Source organism: Podarcis cretensis (assembly GCF_951804945.1).
Source record: "Podarcis cretensis genome assembly, chromosome: 8".
Lineage (NCBI taxonomy): Eukaryota > Metazoa > Chordata > Lepidosauria > Squamata > Lacertidae > Podarcis > Podarcis cretensis.
In genome coordinates this window covers 74,495,128-74,513,571 of record NC_137177.1, presented here as the reverse complement: position 1 = coordinate 74,513,571, position 18,444 = coordinate 74,495,128, and the positions used below count along the sequence as shown (strand labels likewise).

Here is an 18,444-nt window from a genome sequence, read left to right as displayed (position 1 = left end):
TGGAAACCTTGCCTAAATAAATATTTACTCCACCCGGAACAGGGCCCAAGTGCTGTGGTCCAACGGCAGGGCGGATTCCAGGCTCAGAGGAACTCTGCTGCTGCCATTGGTTGAGAAGATATTTCCTCGATTAGAAAAAAAAAACGGGAACAGTTTCAAATGAGAGGCTTACCATCTGGCCTGGAACATGTGGGCCGTAAGAGTTTCAGCTTCACAAAATACACACATGCTGAAGAATCTTGTCCTTTTGACGGCGATGCCTCAAAACCCACAAACACGAAATCTCAACATCCTTCCTGGGTAGGAATGGCAAGAGGGAGCAGAATGTGGCGGCATGGAATGCTCCCGCCAGCCATGCCCTTTTCAAGGCTATTCCATTCCATTCCCCCCCACACACACTATTTTCCTCCCCACCCTTCCCTGATCAGCATTCTGTGGCCAATGAGCATGCTCAGCTCTTTATTAGTTTGTTCTATGTTTGGTTCTACCCCCACAACCACCCCCACAACCCCACCAGCAAACTTTTTTGTGTACTTCAACAAACCTTAGGGATACCCCAAGCCTGCTGACACCCTCCCCCTCCACACGGGTGATGCCACTTTGGCTGTTTAAGGCTATATGTTCAGAGAACGAGCCTGTTAATAGCATGCATATATCGCATTGGCCTGAATATAAGCCTCACTTATATAAGCGACCTTACAATAATTGGCTTTTGTGATATTGCTGCTGAAACAGACATACGGTAAAACAGAACGGGTGTGAGCGCCTGTGGAATTTTAAGGGAGCGGCTTATATTCGGGCCAATACGGTATACAGTGGTACCTCGGGTTAAGTACTTAATTCGTTCTGGAGGTCCACTTTAGCTAATGGGGCCTCCCGCTGCTGCCGGAGCACGATTTCTGTTCTCATCCTGAAGCAAAGTTCTTAACCCGAGGTACTATTTCTGGGTTAGCAGAGTCTGTAACCTGAAGCGTATGTAACCTGAAAGGTATGTAACCCAAGGTACCACTGTATATAACTATTTTTATCCATGGTGAGCCGCCATGATGGTTGAGATTCAGTAGCTCTCTTTCCAGAAACTGCAAGATGGGGAGAGTACCCTTGTCCTCAGGTCCTGTTCGCTTGTTTCCCTACGGGCATCTGGTCAGCCACTGTGAGAACAGGATGCTGGACTGCATGAGCTGCTGGCCTGATCCAGCACGTTCTTATGTTCTTTAAATCCCACAGGCTCGGAAGGGAATTTCATTGCCTGAGAGCTTTCCCCAAGTCCCATCAGGTTTAGATGTTGCTGGGAGGATGATGCTGGGCCACGGAGGCCTCTCGATCGGATCCAGGAGGGAAGTTTTCGCATTCCTAACGTTAAGACGTATGCACGCCAGGGAAGGGGTGAGAAGAGGACAGAAACCCAGGGTTTGCACCACATCACTGTACCGTGGAAGTATGCGAGACCTTTCTAAATTTGTATCAACCGCATGAATTCATGGAATTTGGGACAGAGTCGCAAGGAGGGGTACGAAGAGGGCGGTGCCTCTGATTCCCTGCACACAATGTGGAAACTCTGTCCAGATTTCAGCTTCGTGAGACCGACAGAGGCAGCACGGCCTAGCAGTTAACAAAGCAAGAGGCAAACAGGAACCCCCTTGGTTCCAGTTGTGCTTAGCTAAATGGCCATCTCCAGACCTCAGCACCTTCTCTGCAATGCAAGTGTGTGAACCACGACCTAACTTTAAAGGGCTGTTGTTAAATGCTGCAGGATTAGGGAGGGAGAATCTCTCGTTTCAGTGACTCACTTTTCCAATCTTCAGTTCAAACAGCTGCGTTCTGGTTCACTGATGGTTTTGGAAAGGAAGGATTCTGCCTTGAAAATGAACTGAATCAAACTCCCCCACTATCATGTGACAAAACTCGTGGGCATTCAAAAAGCGGAAAGCAGAAAGCAGCCTTAAACTGGGAACAGACCACTACTCCATCTAGCTCAGTACGGCCTACACTGACTGGCAGCAGCTCTCCAGGGCTTCGGGGAGGGGACATTCCCAGCCGTACCTGGAGACGGAATCCTGGATCTTCTTCATGCAAAGCAATGCCGCACCAGTGAGCTAAGGCCGTTTGGTAAATGCAGAGCTCATGTAATCACAATTTTACCTCTGGAAGGCTTCCTCCAAATTTGCTCTCCTAGCAACCGATGTTTCCTCTCGGGCACCTGGAGGGAAAAGCCATTTTGTTTGCTCAGGCTTTTAATGGGAGATAATTGTCCTGATTTCCAACAGGGACGCTCTTCTGCCGACGACTTAATTTGCCTGTTATTTTACTTTCCCTGTTTTGATTTGCTGGGGTGCCTCAGAGATCCATTTGAACAGAAAGGCTGGCTATAAATCTTCAGGGTGGGTTGTTTTGACGTTCTGAAGTGCTCTACCTGCGCTGCCCTACATAAACCACATGCAAACTAAAAAACAAGCAAACTACTACTACAAAGGTGAGTTTGTCGCTGGTCCACCCCACCCCATCCCACCCCGCCAAAAAGCTCAAGTTTCTAGATCTTGTCGTTGCAAGCTTCAGCTCGACATGAGTGGAGAGGATTTGCTCTAAGGTAAAAAATAAGGATGCTGAGTTGCCCCTACCCATCAGGGCTTCAGACCCTTCACAGCTCATGGTCACAACGCAACAGGTGATGTTTAGTTTAGCTATGCACATCTGCTTGAATTCTGACATTCTATAAAAGCCTTGGAATTCAGCTGCTGTTAACGTGCTGCTGTTTTTTCTTAGGGCAGAATTTGCTGCTGGAATACAGAGTATATGGAGGAAAGGGAAGGATGTTCAGCCTAGGGGAGAGCTCTGGAGAAGGGTGAGCTTTGCTCTGTTGCAAACAACCAGCCCTGCATGCAAGTGAGACCAGGTTCAATCCTCAGCCCCCAGGGCTTTCCTTTAAAAAAAACAAAGATAAAAAGCACACCACACAGTTCCTAACAGAGAAGACGGAAGCCTTTGTAGAAACAGATACATTTAAGATCTTCTCGTGCTGAGAGAGCAGATGAAAAGCATGTACAGGAGCCCGACTTGAAGAACGATTATAAATAAAATTCAGTCAAAAAAAGGAAGGGAAAAAAGGGGAGAGGGGGAGAGAAGGAAAATAAACACAAAATCTCCAAAGTGTTTTTATAAATACAGATATTAAGTCATTCCTTACCGCACATCATCTGCACCGCCCGCCCCCCCGCCCCCACTACAAGATCTCCTTTCCAAAGATATGGATCTATCCAGTTAGCTTCAACTATTCCATACCTATTTGCAGATAAAATTGATCAAAGCACATATTTACTGATTATCTAAGCTACATGGCTCATGGGTTTAATGCTCTCCGCTTTTGCTACCCCACCCTCTGCAACTACTTTAAATCATCCAGCAGAACCAGGAATCAAGTTATTTGGTGGGTGGGTTTTTTAAAACCTACAAAAGGGGAAAAAAAGCAGCCACCTAGATTTGATTTTATTTTTTAAGAGGGGGAGAGAAAGGGGAAATATCACATTCTTAATACTCAGGAAGTCCCCCTTTACTCTGAGCCTGTGGCAAAGGTTTTTTAAAAAAGGAACGAAGTGGGTTTTAGAAGTCTAAGAGCCTTTCAACCTCACCAATATTCCTTTGTTAAGTTGGAAATCGAGAAGCCTGTGACTTTATGAAGTGAGCCACGGCCGATTTGGAAAAGGCACTAGCATTCGCCTCTGGGCTGAGGCAAAAGGATTTGGGAAAGATTTGAGCGGGGGCCTCTCAAACCCAGCCATAAACCACATCTCAGCTATTATGTGACATGCTCTTTTTCTTTGACACGGGAAAAGATTCTGCAGTGGCAGAGCTAGGGGAACCTTTGGCCCTCCATATATTGCTGAACTATACAACTCCCATCAGCCCCAACCAGCATGGGGTGATTGGGGTTGTACTTCAGCAACACCTGGTGGGCCACAGGCCTCCCACATGTCTGCCACAGAGGAGGGCCCAGCAACTTTGGTCGCTTAACCATCGGGTCCCCAAGGCAGTCGGGCCGGCGGCGGCAAACACCAGGCCTCCAACCACATTTGCCAAGGCCTTGGGAACCAATCGCACCGAGCGGGCAGTGCTAAAATGCAACGAGCAAGTAGAGTCACAACCCCCTACAAAATCTGGAGCTCAGTGCTGCTCCTAGCTGTCATATTATGGGTGGAAGATGCACACGTCTGAATTCTCTCTCTCACACCCTCTGCCAGGTTGACACCTGTCCCATGCTAGGTTTTTCTACATGCAGGATATCCTCAACATCCCTCTGTGGGAGAACATCTACCAAAAGCCAACGCCATCTCAACCTGTAGCCTGAAAAAGTCCAAATCATGAGAAGGTTCTTCCAAGTTGGTTAAGAAACAGCGTCTCTGGCAAAGCCCAGAGGCCTCTGTGAAATTTGAAGCCAAGAGAGGGTCATCTCCTGACCCAGTGGCTGAAGCGTGCCCACCTTCCCCACACGCTCATTTGAGTGCTACTCTGATTTATAGTTCCCTATAAGGGTGAAGATTTGGGGTTCAAGCGAGACGAAGTTCCAAAAATCTGAGCAGAGGAGCACCCCTCGATCTGCGTTTACAGGGCAAGTGAGTCACCACTGTTCCTCAACCCAAAGCAAAGCGAAAACCAGTCCCTTCAGGAAACCCACCTGTCGCCTGAGGGATCGCAACAAAGTCCCACTCTGAGCAGACCCACTGAAATGAATGGACCAAAAATCAGTTACGCCTGTTCATTTCAACTGTGTCGACTCTTTGAGTAGGGCCAACGCCGGAGGCAAATCCCCGTGATGTAGCTTGAGGGGGCTCTGCTCCCCACATGCTCGATGTCGACAGAAAGTCTTCCGAAATCTGCACTGCATTTTGGAGAGATGAATTCTAACTGAACAGCTACATCTGGTGGCCGATTGCGAGGGGGGGGGGGAGAGAAAAAGCAACCCCAAAACAACCCTAACATGATCGCAGACTTAAACTGCACTTTTTTAACACAGCTGTTTCAGGGAGGATTTGTTTTAAAAAAGTAACAACTAAGAAAAACACCAACTATAAAAGCCTCCATTAAAAATGAAAAAAGGACAGCAGACGACACCTGGAGACGGACTGTTCAGACTGCTCAATCGACAATTTTTTTCAGCTGTGACTGGCAATAGTGAGAGTTTGTGCAGGCCAGGAGTAAATAATAGAAAGAAACCTTGCATTATTGTGACAAGACCAAAAAAAATGTACGTGCACTTAAAATGCACATCCAGCTACCATGAGGGGCCTGGACTAGCCATGATTGTGTGGGATGGCAGGAGGCAAAAAGCAAACCAGCTACCTCTCTTGGCACAACGAGGCTCTCATGGGGACGGCAGAGCAAGCAGTGCCTTGCTCCCCCTCGCTTCACTATTGCAATCTTTACTTTTTAAAAGAAAAATAGCTTTTTGTGAAGAAAACATCTCTCACCCCAGATGCAGGACACAAGATGCTTCGTCAAGCATGTCCCTTTTTTAAAAAAATGATGAACGTCTTGGCCTAAGAGCAGACAGGCACGCTCAACAGCTGAGCACCAGCACGTGAAGTGTTGGCATTTGGGGCTGGGCATTTGGGAGAGAGGGTTAGGCAGCTCAACTATTCCTCTACCCTCCTCCATCTCCTCGGTGTCTCCTCTACAAACCACTTCACACAACAGGAAGTTCTAAGGTGTGACTGGCAGTCTACTGAGTCAAAAAAGACCAAAAGGCGGAAGGAGAGAATGCAGAGGTCAACTGGCAGATTTGGAGGGTTATGCAGCCTTCCCCCTCCCACCTGGCGTGACATAGGGAACCCCCTGGTGTCTCCAAAATGTGCAGATCCAAGTGAATACTGAAAAAGAGCTGAAGAATTCCAGAACTGATTCTGAGGTAAGTAAAAACAACACAACAATGCCATTTTGCGGGGAGGGAGGGAGAGGTAGGCAGAAACCGTTTTTCCTCTTGGCTAGTCTATTTTTTTAAAAATCCCACTTCACCTGTTCCGAGACGCAACTCATTTCTTCTCCTCCTCTGCCCCAAACTGCATTTGCTACAAATTTTTAAAGGTGGGTTGTTTCACCCCCCCTTCCCCCATCCCCAAAACTAAACCCATGAGCCAAACTTTAGTTTTTACCTGTACATCGCGGTATTTATCCCAGAGTCGGGAATAAGATACCTAGGGAGTCCCATACGCTTTTGTTTTGTTTTCCTGCCGCTACCACTAATTTTGGTCTTGGAACCGGGAGGGGTGTAGGTGGATGGGTTGGAGGGAGGAAAAACAGCGCCTTCACTCCTGCGCTATGCTCCTCAGGACGTACTTCACCGTGTAGGCGAAGGCCGCAAAGCCAACTATAACAAACAAGTTCGCCAAAGCTCCGCCCAGGAGTCCATGGTTCCGATTGGCCTGCTGCAGGCCAGGGTGGTTGTTGGCAGCGGCCAATGGGATGTGACCGTTGAGGAGGGGCAGCCCGTTCTGGACGTGGTGGGCTTCCCCGTCGGGGACGACGTCCGGGAGCGGGAGGGTCAGGGGCCGGCTGTGGAGATCTTCTCGCGCCTTTTGTTTCTGCTTGATTTCCTGGGACGGGGAAAAACAGGGAAGGGAGATCAGAGAGGGGCAACGTCTGTGCTGGCGCTGACAAACCGATTTGTTTATTGCAGATACCAGACACTTGCCGCCCAAAGGTCTACAAGCAACTTGTGTTAAAGAGAAGCATGTGCACATACATAATATCACGGGGGGGGGGGGGGAGAGGCAGGGACCGTATTATACGTTAATATTTAGTGTAACAACTTACATAAAAACAAAAGCACCACATTAGGTAAATTGTAGCAAACAACATTTGCATTGTTGGCACCAGTCTGTCTCGAGAGAGAGTGGAGTGCGCCTCTGGGGTGAAGTCAAACTGCTGTGTTAGCAGGACCTCCTCGGGGTGCAAGCCTGGGCAGTATGCATTGTATCGACGTCCTGGGCTGCCCAGACAACAAGACCTGCCTCTTGGCCTCACTGATGCAGTTCAAAGGAAAGCAGAGCAAATACATCTGGCACCAGCTTGGCTGCAGTTGTTGTTGTTGCTGTTAATTGAATTTATATACTGCCCTATACTCTGGAGTCTCAGGAAGAAGAAAAGAGTTTGGATTTGATATCCCGCTTTATCACTACCCTAGGGAGTCTCAATGCGGCTAACATTCTCCTTTCCCTTCCTCCCCCACAACAAACACTCTGTGTGGTGAGTGGGGCTGAGGGACTTTAGAGAAGTGTGACTAGCCCAAGGTCACCCAGCAGCTGCATGTGGAGGAGCGGAGACGCGAACCCAGTTCCCCAGATTACGAGTCTACCGCTCCTAACCACTTCACCACACTGGTGGAGGATTGTTCACAGAATAAAATCAAGACATAAAACCACAAAATAAATAAAAACAAGAACCCAAAAGCCCCCCTCAAAAAAACCCAACATTTTAAAATGGCATAGAATGTAAATCAGATCAACCAAAGGCCTGGTTAAAAAGGAATGTTTTTGCCTGGCACTTAAAGGTGTATAATGAAGGTGCCAGGAGAACTTCCCTGGAGAGAGCGTTCCACAGATGGGGAGCCACTGCCGAGAAGGCCCGTTCTCTCGAGGAGGAGGCACAGGGAGAAGGGCCTAAGAAGATGATTTCAGGGCCCAGGTAGGTTCATATGGAAAGAGGCGGTCCTTCGGGTACTGTGGTCCTGAGTTACCGGAAGGAGGCGTACAATGCACCAGTCAGTGTAGACTTTACCGAGCTAGATGGACCAAGGTACTGAGCCAGTATAAGGCAGCTTCCTAGGTCCCTCCCCCCCTGCCTCTAGGTGCAATAAAATTGATGCCATCAAGGTCGCCCAGAAAGGCCATCTTATACTGGTTTAGATGCATTGGTCAATTTAGCTTGTCTGACACTGAATGGCACCTTGGGCAACAGGTTAGTCAGTGCAGACACGCCAAACTAAGATGAACCAGGAGCTCAGTGGCAGAGCATCTGCAATGCACACAGAAGGTCCCGGGTTCAATCCCCAATGGCATTTCCAGGTAGGGCTTGGGGGGTGGAATAGACTCCATCCTAAAATCCCAGTATAGACAATACTGAGCTGGATGGACCAATGGTTTGACTTGGTATAAGGCAACTTCCTGTGTTCCTGTGATACTAGAGGTAACCTACAGCCAACCGTGACTATTGCACCATGCACATTGATCCCGTTTTGCTAATACCAGTTTCCAAATGTTCGAGCTTACCTCCACCACGTCAGGGAATAATTCACAGAAGACTTTGTCTTTGACGTTAAATGCTAAACTCTGCGACGCAAGCTGCCTTTTCTGTTGAGGGACGGGGAACAAAAAGAAAAGGTGGGCATCAGTTTGGAGCCGGCATTTTTGCAAATGAAACAACTGAACCTTGGAGGACCTCCGCAGCATTCAGTTATTTATTTTTCATAGGCAGCTAGCAGATCCTGCCCTGGGAGGTTACTTACTGTGAACTCTGACGTTTCTATACTGCCCAGAGTGGGACCTTTTTCAACCATAAAACTAAGAAGGCCTGTTAAGATGGTCGAGACCGACCACGCTGGGTTCCACGTGTCCGGGTGGAAGTCGGTAATCGAAAGACATAACCTGCAAGGGAAAAGGTCAGTACAAAATTAGATGAAACTCCACCAAAGAGCATCAGAACTACATTTTTACCAAACCGCCTCCCTCCCACCACAAAAACCCCACTCATTTAAACAAGAGAAAGAAAGCATGTTTTGCATCCCCGCAACCAAAGAATCATGTGAACTGTAGGTTGTTAAAGTTGCTGGGAATTGTAGTTCTATCAAGCGTAAACTACAGTTCCCAGGATTCTTGGGGGCGGGACACGGTTTAAATGTATGACACAAGGTATATGAGACGACAAGGCACATAAACCTCAATATAGGTATCTGAGACAATAAGAACAATCCTGATTAGGAAGCAAGCGTGAAACTGTAGCTCAGTCATTAGCACCCCAGTGCAGCGCTATCAATCCACTGGCTATTTCTGCCTTTTTCAAATACAGCAGATCCTCCAGAAAGTACTTTCAAGGTTCCTCTCACCTTCTGCACATTATATTCTGGCAAGTGACATGTGGTTCTTTAACCAAAGGTTGCATTAGGATATTAACAAAATATCTATTTACATTTATTTCAGATTTTGCAAAGACCTCCCTACACGAGATAAAATTCTATCCATTCTCTTGCATCTTTATCTCTCTCTCTGTTTCCTTTTCCCTGTTTATGATGGTGTCCTTGAGCACCAATAACGTCAGCTAGCGCTGAGGAGTTCTTTATAAACACTTTGTTTATCCCTCCAAAGAAACAAGTTTGCTGGCCTCTGCTGCAGATTAAGCCAAAATCTTCCCACAGGGTTGAGCAAATTCCCAAGCTCTTTATACAGCATGAGTTTTCTAGGAGGTGAAGTGTCTTAAAACGGGCTTGAGAGTGTGGAAGCTGGCCGCTCCCAGTCAGTTTCAGAAGGATTTGATAAAGGTTACTTTGTCTACTTGAGACAGCTTAAAATGTGACTAGAAAAGAGAGCTCACATGTGGTCCCATCGCCATCTTATCTGTTTCAATCTACTCTTGCCTCCGGCCCTGCCCATCACCGGCAAATGCACACACTCACACCCAGAGGTTGCCTAGAAGGGAAAGCTATAACTCCCCCCCCCCCCGACTGGATTACTGCAATGTGCTCTATGTGGGACTGCCCTTGAAGATGGCGCTGAAGCTCCAACTGGGCTAAAATGTAGTAGCCAGCTTCCTGGCTGTGGTTCCATTTAGATCGCATATAATTCTTGAAGATGCAAAGCTTCAGCCTGGCCTCTAACACCTCAGATTGTTTGTGATTTGTTTTAAACTGTTCTTAAAGTTATATTTAAAATTGTTTGCAACCCACACTCTGGGAACTTAAGAGTGGAAGGAAGGAAATTAAATTAACAATACTCAGGTCCTTGGGCTCAAAAATATTCCTTGCATCTTGTTTAACAGCAGAGCATGTGCTTTCTACGCAGGAGGGCTCATCTGCCAAATAAATGGATCCCAGGTTAACAAAGCTGAGAATTGCCAAGACTAGAGGAGTTTGGTCAGCCAGAGCAGACAATGTCTGGATACAGATAGGCCTAGAGATTGCCTCTGCAAAAGGCAGTGAGACAAAAGGGGGGGGGGGAGACCCCTTGGCAAAGAGATCTGTGGACCAGCTTAGATCCAACATATCAGAGTGAGGTGAGGTGGGGGGAACAGTATTGAGGGCTGACTTTGCCCCCTCCAGCCCCTCACCCAGCATTGGATTTTAGAATCCAGCTTTCTATAAGTCACTGCTCGGCTTTGAAGTCATTGGCTGTAACGGTAACGACGGGCAGACATTAAAGGAAGCTACTTACCTTGTATTGCATTTAAATCTTCCATTCGGTGTTATCATATAAATACTAGGAGGTTTGAAAGGAAATTCTCTGGGGAAGATTAGTTTCCCGTGATAATAGCCACCTAAAGTGCCGAAAAGGAAATAAAAACAACCCGTATTCAATTAGCAGCAAAGGTGGGGAGGTCCAGGTTTGCTCAAAATCAGCCTGGCAGATGCACTGGACACCCGACGGCAATTCAAACACACACACCCTGCTACCACTGCTGCCACCCCCCCCCAAAAAAAAACTACAAATGGCTGTCAACAGCAATCAAACTGGTCACGTCAAATATGAAGCAGGCCTGAGGCCACCAAAAAGAGAGATACAGCTTTACGGGCTGTGGGAGCCTCTAAAAAACTTATCTAGCCAGGGTAGTAAGAAGCATCTGTAGGAAAAGGGAGAGATCGGACTGCAGGGGCTCTCTACCAGCTCTGATGAAAAGACAAGCACCTTTGGCCTCCTCCTCCCCAAATCTTCCCATTGCAGCCAAGTTAGCTCACTGCAAGAACTAAGGACGGTTCCCATGTTTGCTTTACCCCTCTCTTGTCCTTTCGTGTCGTGTTTTTTAGGACTGCGGGTCAGAGGACAGGGAATGTCTTACTAGCATTCATAAGCCACTCTGGGAGCCTTGGGGGGGGGGGGTGAAGTAAACAAGCCTTCCTCAAAATTCTCTGACAACACCATCAATATGTGCTTTAGATCTGTGTCGTTACTGGTGGTACTTGGTGACTTCCCCCTTCTATATCTAAACCATTTATATACAGTGGTACCTCGGGTTACATACTTAATTCGTTCCGGAGGTCCGTTCTTAACCTGAAACTGTTCTTAACCTGAAGCACCACTTTAGCTAATGGAGCCTCCTCCTGCTGCTGCTGCACCGCTGCTGCACGATTTCTGTTCTCATCCTGAAGCAAAGTTCTTAACCTGAGGTACTATTTCTGGGTTAGCGGAGTCTGTAACCTGAAGAGGATGTAACCTGAAGAGGATGTAACCCGAGGTACCACTGTATATAAATGGTTTAGATATAGAAGGGGAAGTCACCAAGTACCACCAGCAACGACACAGATCTAAAGCACGTATTGTTGGTGTGGTTAGAGCATTTTAAGGCTTGTTTACTTCATAGTCTAGCTTTATTTTTATCTGGCGTTTCAAATGGTAGCTGCGATTTACCTTCGTACGGTGTCAACTCGGGTCCCCGTACAACATAGTGCCTAAGGGAGAAAGGGAGAGCTTTTATTGCACAGTTTCCAAGGAAGGGGGATAGGGAAGGGGGAGAGAGAAAAGGAAAGAAATAAGTTACATATTATATCCCCACTTCAAAAAGCAGGTTCGCTATAGGCAGCCCTGCAGGAACACTGTATAGTTTCGTGATGTGGGGTAGAAGAATCATCCCATGTCTAAAAACACTTACAAGTGGATGTGATTTCAGTTAAATTTGGGGCATCATAGAGCAATGTTGGTAATGATTCATTTGATAAAGAGAACAGATCCTAGGCTTGCAATTAATTTTCTCCGGGTGACATGTCTCATCATGTTATGTGCATTTACACACACACCACACCAGTGTGGTTTAGTGATCAAGAGTGCTGGGTTGAGGCCTGCGAGACCAGGCTTCAAACCCCCACTCGGCCAGGAAGTGTGGGTGACCTTCAGCCAGTGACTGCCTCATAGCATCCCCTACCTTACAGGGTCGTTGTGGAGATTAATGGGGAAGACCAGTTGTGCCACACTGAGCAATGTGGAAGAAAGGTGAGATATAAATGCAGTAAGTAGGTTCTGAGTGCAGGCAACAACTGTTTTAGGTGTTTCCAACTGACATGCAACCATGCATGTGTGCACTGCGCCAACCCCAAAAATGGCCAGAAAAGGGGGTGGAGCAGGGTTGCATGCGCTCCACTGCCATGTGCGGGGGTCAGAAATGCAATCCCTGCACAAGACGGTCATTGCCTGTAGATATACATGGAATGTCTCCCTTAAGGGTCAACAGGCTTCTGTGTTTGTCGGATGATCTCATCAAGCACGCTTTCACCATAAATAAAGAAGAGGGCTGTATCCAATGAAATCCTACGCAGTCTACCCACGTTATCTGTGTCCATCCATTTCAATGGGTCTACTCCGTGTAGGACCAACATTGATGACAACCCAAAAGGCTGTGACCCCTGCCCAGTTGGCCCCCATTCCTTACCATTCAAGGATATTTGACGGTAGAGGTTCAGCACATATATAAGGCACTGGGTCTTTTTTAATTCGCAGGTAGTCCTGTTTGAGTCTCTGGGTAGCTGTCGTGGGTGCTCGCTTATTACTATTGCTGCTCATCTGCCAATAAAGAGGGTGGGGGAAGGGAAAATACACTTATTTATTTATTTCAGCATTTTAAACTTCCCTTTCAGCCAAAGAGGCTTTCAGAGCAGCTTACAAAAATCATTACTAAAGACAAGTTTCCCTGCTCTCAGGACTCACAATCTAAAAAGACACAGCACATGAGGAAAAGGGGGGGGAGGGAAGAGGAAAAGGCAACGCTCAAGCGCAAGTTCTTCAAGCTGCAGGAGTAGAGCTGGTGACAATGTCGAGACCAGGAAGGGACAACACAGTTCCTGTCTCACCAAACTTATATATACACACACCCAAGTTGTTTGTGTTGCCAGGGCAGACGGCAGCCAATGGCAAGAAGATCAACAGCGCCAGCAAGAAGACTTTCTACCACATGCAAGGCTTCTATTACCCACTGCCAAACCAGGAGCAACAGCTGCCAATCTAATGCTCTGGAACGCAGCAATTGCAGGAGAACAGAAAGCGGAAGGGCAGTGCCAAGCTAATCAGAACTTTGACCGATGTCCCTCAATTTTGCCCACCTTTCTGGCACCTGCAGAACATCAACCTTCACTAACAAGTCCTAGCTGCCTACAAGAGCCTTTGCAAAGGCCCTCAAAGGATTAACGAGGACACATTTCCCCTGTCTGTCTCCCAACAAAGGTCACCATACATACAGGGTGACCAGAGCAGTTTCTGTGTCAAAACCAGGCCTAAATCCCAATTTAAATGGACGTAGAAAATCATTTTCCTGCAGTAGCACCTCAGTCTGGTCCATGTAAACCCACTAAAGAACTTTGCCCAAGAAGAGGAGATTGGCAGCTGGCCAGTAGTTAGTTAGATTTTCTGAATCCAGGAAATTTCTTAAGGAGTTGTTTTCTCATTTTTTCAGTTAATTTGCCTTAACTTTACACTCTGGGTAGGGGAGCAGCTTCTGGACTCAGAGAAAGGAGTGGAGGGGTGGGGAGAAGAAGCTCAACCTTTTCTTGTGCAATATTGGTTATCGAAGGTCAAACTGATAAAAGTTCCCTTTAAGCACACCATGCTCAAAATATTCCCAAAAAGCTCTCAGGGTTTTGACTGTTTGATCCAGCAGCACAATGAACGTTAAGAAGCATAATGGGTGTTGGGGAGTTAGGAACAGCCTGGCTTGTCCCACAGAAGTTCAAGGACTATTTTTTTAGGAAAAGGAGGGGTGAATGGGCACACAATAAGCTTTCTGAGCTTTGTGAGAAGCCACCGACCAAAGTTTGGGTGGGGGGGGGGAGGAGAAAGGTCTCTGTAGATCAGAGTCAAAGCCTGCTTTATTCTGGAATTAAATTTATCAGGAGATTAAAGATTATTAAAACGCACATTCAAATTTCTCCTCAGTTATTCCCTTACTAAACGCATAGACAGGCATGATGAAAAGATGCAGCCACAAGGAAATTCTGGCATGGATGTGGGCAGCAGCATCTCTATAGAACAGCAGTGGAAATCGTTTAAAAATCTGAGTTTATTCTTATGGCCTAAGAATCTCTGGAACCTAGTTACGGCAGAAAAACACACACATACGTTATGGGTCCCAAAGGGACAGGAAGATCACTTCTGCTCAATATGGTGGGATTTTATTTCAAATAGTTTAGTTTCAGATTTACAGGTACCTCCCCCCGCCATGCCGTCTTAATGAATATGGATTTCATGGTTCCAAATTGGGTGTTATTATTTAATATGTTTAGGCTTTATATGCCCTGCATTTAGTTGGATATACAGTGGTACCTCGGGTTAAGTACTTAATTCGTTCCAGAGGTCTGTTCTTAACCTGAAACTGTTCTTAACCTGAAGCACTTTAGCTAATGGGGCCTCCTGCTGCCGCCGTAGCACGATTTCTGTTCTCATCCTGAAGCAAAGTTCTTAACCTGAAGCACTATTTCTGGGTTAGCAGAGCCTGTAACCTGAAGCGTATGTAACCTGAGGTAGCACCGTATTACTGAATTTTTGTTACTGTTTACCTGTCCGTGTGGGTCCATAATAAACTGAAAACAAAAAACCCTAAATAGGTTAGCAGTTACTAGATGACTTAACTGTTGTTAATAAGGCTGCATACCTGCCATTTCTCCCCAGCCCCACAAAAAAGAAACTTGGGAGTCGTAGTTTAATCCATCACACAGCTGCAATTCCGATCTCCCTTAAACTACAGTTCCCAGGATTTTTCCAGGGGGCGTGCTTTAACATATGGTATGTACACGGCCTAAGAATCAGCTATTCCAATCGATGGCTGCCCTTCCACATCCAGAAACTCTTCAAAGGCAACCGCTTAACCCCCACCCGTGCCAAAGATCCCAGACATATGGCAGGACAGCTCTTTGTTCAATGGCAGTGCACCTCTGAAGACCACACGTTGAGGTCAAGGAGTGAGAGAACATTTTGGCCTTCGTTTCTTGCTTTGTGTGCATCCCAGAGTCATGTGGGCTGTACAGGCTGCTGGACTTCATAGGCCTTTGGTTTGATCGAGTCGGGCAGCTGATTTGCTGGGATTAAAACCTTCAGGTGCGGAGGAAGTGAGACCAAGTGGCAGAGTGACAAACAACACAGAAGGCTGCCGCGTTTAAGATTCAGTCATTTGAATGGCCACTCTGGAATGTGATGACTACACAGGCTGGTCTGATGTACCGAGGATGTTTTTAGGAAAGGATCAAATACTTTATTGGGAACTAGTGCCCAAACACCAGCAGTCATCCATGAGAGCTGAGGCCAGAACCTCCATGGTCAGAGGCAGTGTACCTCAGGGGCGGCATGTCCCATTTCACCGTTTGAGGTGAAATGGAAAGTGCCACCCTGCTCTGCTGCACCGCCCCCGGACCGCCCGCCATGCCACCTCTGCCACTGGCGCAGAAGCAACGCTGGCACAGGCGCCAATTTACGGCAAGCTATTGCAAGATTTAGGTGAGATCTCACTGGAAATTGGCTAGGTATTTATGTAAGTAGCTGCAAGAGAGTGGAACATCTCACTACACAACCAGAGCTGGAGGTTACCAGCTCTTTAAAGCTGGATGACCTACACCTAGCCCAATTCTCGACTGAAAAATGTAACAATGCATACTACACTGAGAAGTGCACACAGTCGCATGTTTAACTTATGGAACAGACTGCTGCAAGATGTGGCAACAACCATTGGCTTGGATTCCTTTAAAAGGGGATGAGACAAATTCAGGAGGATAAGGCTTTCAACGGCAACTAGTTGTAATTACTATATGCCACCTCCAGGATCAGAGGCAGAAGAATACATCTGAACAGTTGTCTGTGGTGAACAACATGGAGAAAGGGGCTTCGGATCCTGATTCTCAGAGGCAGCTGGTTGGCCACTGTGAGAAATTGGGTGCTGGACTGGATGGAAATTAGATCTTCTGAAGAAGTAATACAAAGGTTCTGATGGAAGTGGAGTAGAGAGATACAGTAGTTTTGATGGGGTTTTTAAAACGTTAGACAAAATCACCTAGATTTGTCAATGGCTACCAATCATGATTGCTATACAGAACCCCCCAAAAACATAGAAAGCTGCCTTACGCCAGATCAGCTCACTGATCTGTCTAGCTCAGTACAGTCTACACTGGCAGCAGCTCCTCAGGGTTCCAGATAAGGCCTTTGCCAGCACTACTTGAAGGCTCTAGAGGCTGAACAGGGGATCTTCTGTATGTATCTCATTAGCTCTACTACTTAGCTATGCATGGCCCTTCCATTAAGTCAGAGAAAGCTGCCTTAGCTAAATGGCACAATGGCCTAGGGTAAGTACTCTGAGTAGCAACGGCTCTCAAAGAACCAGAAGCAGTCTACAGAAGATATCAATTACCAGTTCCTGAGGAGTAAACAACATGAAGAAAACGTTGCTCTCATGTCTTGCTTATTGGCTATCTAGGGGCATCTAGCTGAACACTGCCAGAAACAGAAAACTGAGCCGGGCAGAACTTTTGGTGTCTCTTCTAAGGTTCTTGGCCATGATACACAGGAACAGAGCAGAACATCTGTGTACAGAGATAAAAGATCTCTAAATATTGAGTTGTATCCAAGAGCAGGCCCATTAAAATCAATGGACCTAAGTTTGGAATGCCCATTAATTTCAATGGGTCAACTCCAACTAGGATTAGCACTGGACAGAAGCCGTAGCTGCTAGAGCTCATTCCACAGAGGAATTCCACTGTTGCAAACATGCCCTGTTTGTTTATTTGGTTTTAACCCACTTTTTAAGCAAATCTCCTCACAAAGCAGCAAGCTTAACATACAGCTAACAATACAAAACAAGTGTTTAAAAGATTTTAAAAGTATTACCGAAGATTAAGAGTTAGCTAGCACATTTTAAAAGTCCAACCCCAGAATCAAAAAATGCAACAGGTGGTTTAAAGTGCTGGTCCTGCTCTGTGCAGACTCACTGAAATTAATAGGCTTGATAAACATGGGTTGATTAACCAAATGGACCTACTCCAAGTAAATCTAGGTTATATACATAGCCCAATGGGTTACAGCAACCAAGTAAGTTCTACTTAAGACGTGGCGAAATCAATGAATCTCTGGTCATTGGTGTCCATTGGTTTTTATGCACCTACTCTGAGAAGGACAAAAGCGACAATCTGTAATATAAGCAGAAACTTAACTGCAACGCACCTTGTCCCCAAGCCCTGTAGAAGAGTGAGGTTGTGGGCTCCCCACAGACCCCTGACCAGGGTCTGCTGTCAGTCAGTGCAGGCAATACTGAGCTACATGGGCCAAGGGTCGGACTCGGTGTAAACAGAGCTTCCCGTATCCCTATCTCGGGGGCCGAGCTCCTCCGAAAACCCCAGGTTCAATCCCCGGCGGCGTCTCCAGGTAAGGCCCTCCGAACCCCTGGAGAGCTGCTGCCAGCCAGTGCAGGCGGCAGTGGCTTCCAACGCGCCTTTCCCACTTCCTGCGGAGAGCCACCCCAAAGGGAGAGGGGGTTCGGAGGCTCCCCATAAGCGCCGGCCTAGAAAGGATGCGGGCCTTTTGGTCGGACACGGCCATTCGGCTTCCCAGGCCAGAAGCTGCACCCCATAATAACAAAAGAACATTCTCCCCCCACAAACCCGCTCCTCCTTCCTTGGCCTGCCTGGCTTCTTCTTTCCTCCTCCCTCCACTCCTCCTTTCCTCGACTCACCTCTCCCTGCTGGGCTCAGGGCCCCCCTGCGCGGCCTCGGGGCGGGGGAAAGGGGGAAGGAGGGGAGCCGGAGCCGGAGTCGGCCTCTCAGCCTGGGCGTCTCGCTGGGTCCCTCAGGTGCTCTTGCCGCCGCCGCCACCGCCGCCGCGACCCTCCAAGATGGCTGCCCAAGGCAGGCGCCGAGTAAAGACCGGCTTCCCGTTTTTTCCCCACCTACTTCCGGTTCCTGCGGAGGATGAAAAGGAGAGGAGCACATCCAGGAGGCGACGCTCTGGGCCGCGGCCGGAGATGGGGGATTTGGAAGGGAAATGTACGATAGAGAAAGGTGTGGGGTTTTTCTTTGCGTCACTTCCTGTGCAGAACGGAACCGATGTCATCACCATTGTAACCCCTCGCAAGATTGTACAGGAGGGGGTTGGCGGCTTCGCCAAGAGAGTTTACAGAAGGCCTATGGGCAATAGAGATAGTAAAGTGTAGAGTGACCTACGACTCCTTACATCCTTTTTTTTTAATTTAGGATTCTCCATTTGATTTGAGATTTGTATGGTGCTTTTT

The 18,444-nt window shown here is 47.3% G+C and overlaps 1 protein-coding gene across 1 annotated transcript; it reads right to left on the bottom strand.

The window, feature by feature from the left end:
* Positions 1–6,089: 6,089 nt before the first annotated feature.
* Positions 6,090–18,076, bottom strand: UBE2J2 (ubiquitin conjugating enzyme E2 J2). Its single transcript, XM_079987277.1, has 7 exons — positions 17,890–18,076; positions 12,619–12,749; positions 11,604–11,644; positions 10,413–10,515; positions 8,495–8,633; positions 8,259–8,339; positions 6,090–6,584 (listed from the first exon to the last, which is right to left on the bottom strand). The coding sequence occupies exons 2-7, from the start codon at positions 12,747–12,749 to the stop codon at positions 6,297–6,299; spliced, it is 783 nt and encodes a 260-aa protein (XP_079843403.1). The 5' UTR covers positions 17,890–18,076; the 3' UTR covers positions 6,090–6,296.
* Positions 18,077–18,444: the final 368 nt, after the last annotated feature.

What these genes read in the sequence shown, in the direction of transcription:
- UBE2J2 (XM_079987277.1), bottom strand. Translation starts at nt 12,749, where the DNA reads ATGAGCAGCAATAGTAATAAGCGAGCACCCACGACAGCTACCCAGAGA. An exon ending in CGAGTTGACACCGTACGAAG is followed by an intron (nt 10,516 to 11,603) that starts GTAAATCGCAGC and finishes TCGGCACTTTAG; the next exon opens with GTGGCTATTATCACGGGAAA. An exon ending in TATTCCCTGACGTGGTGGAG is followed by an intron (nt 6,585 to 8,258) that starts GTAAGCTCGAAC and finishes TCCCCGTCCCAG; the next exon opens with GAAATCAAGCAGAAACAAAA.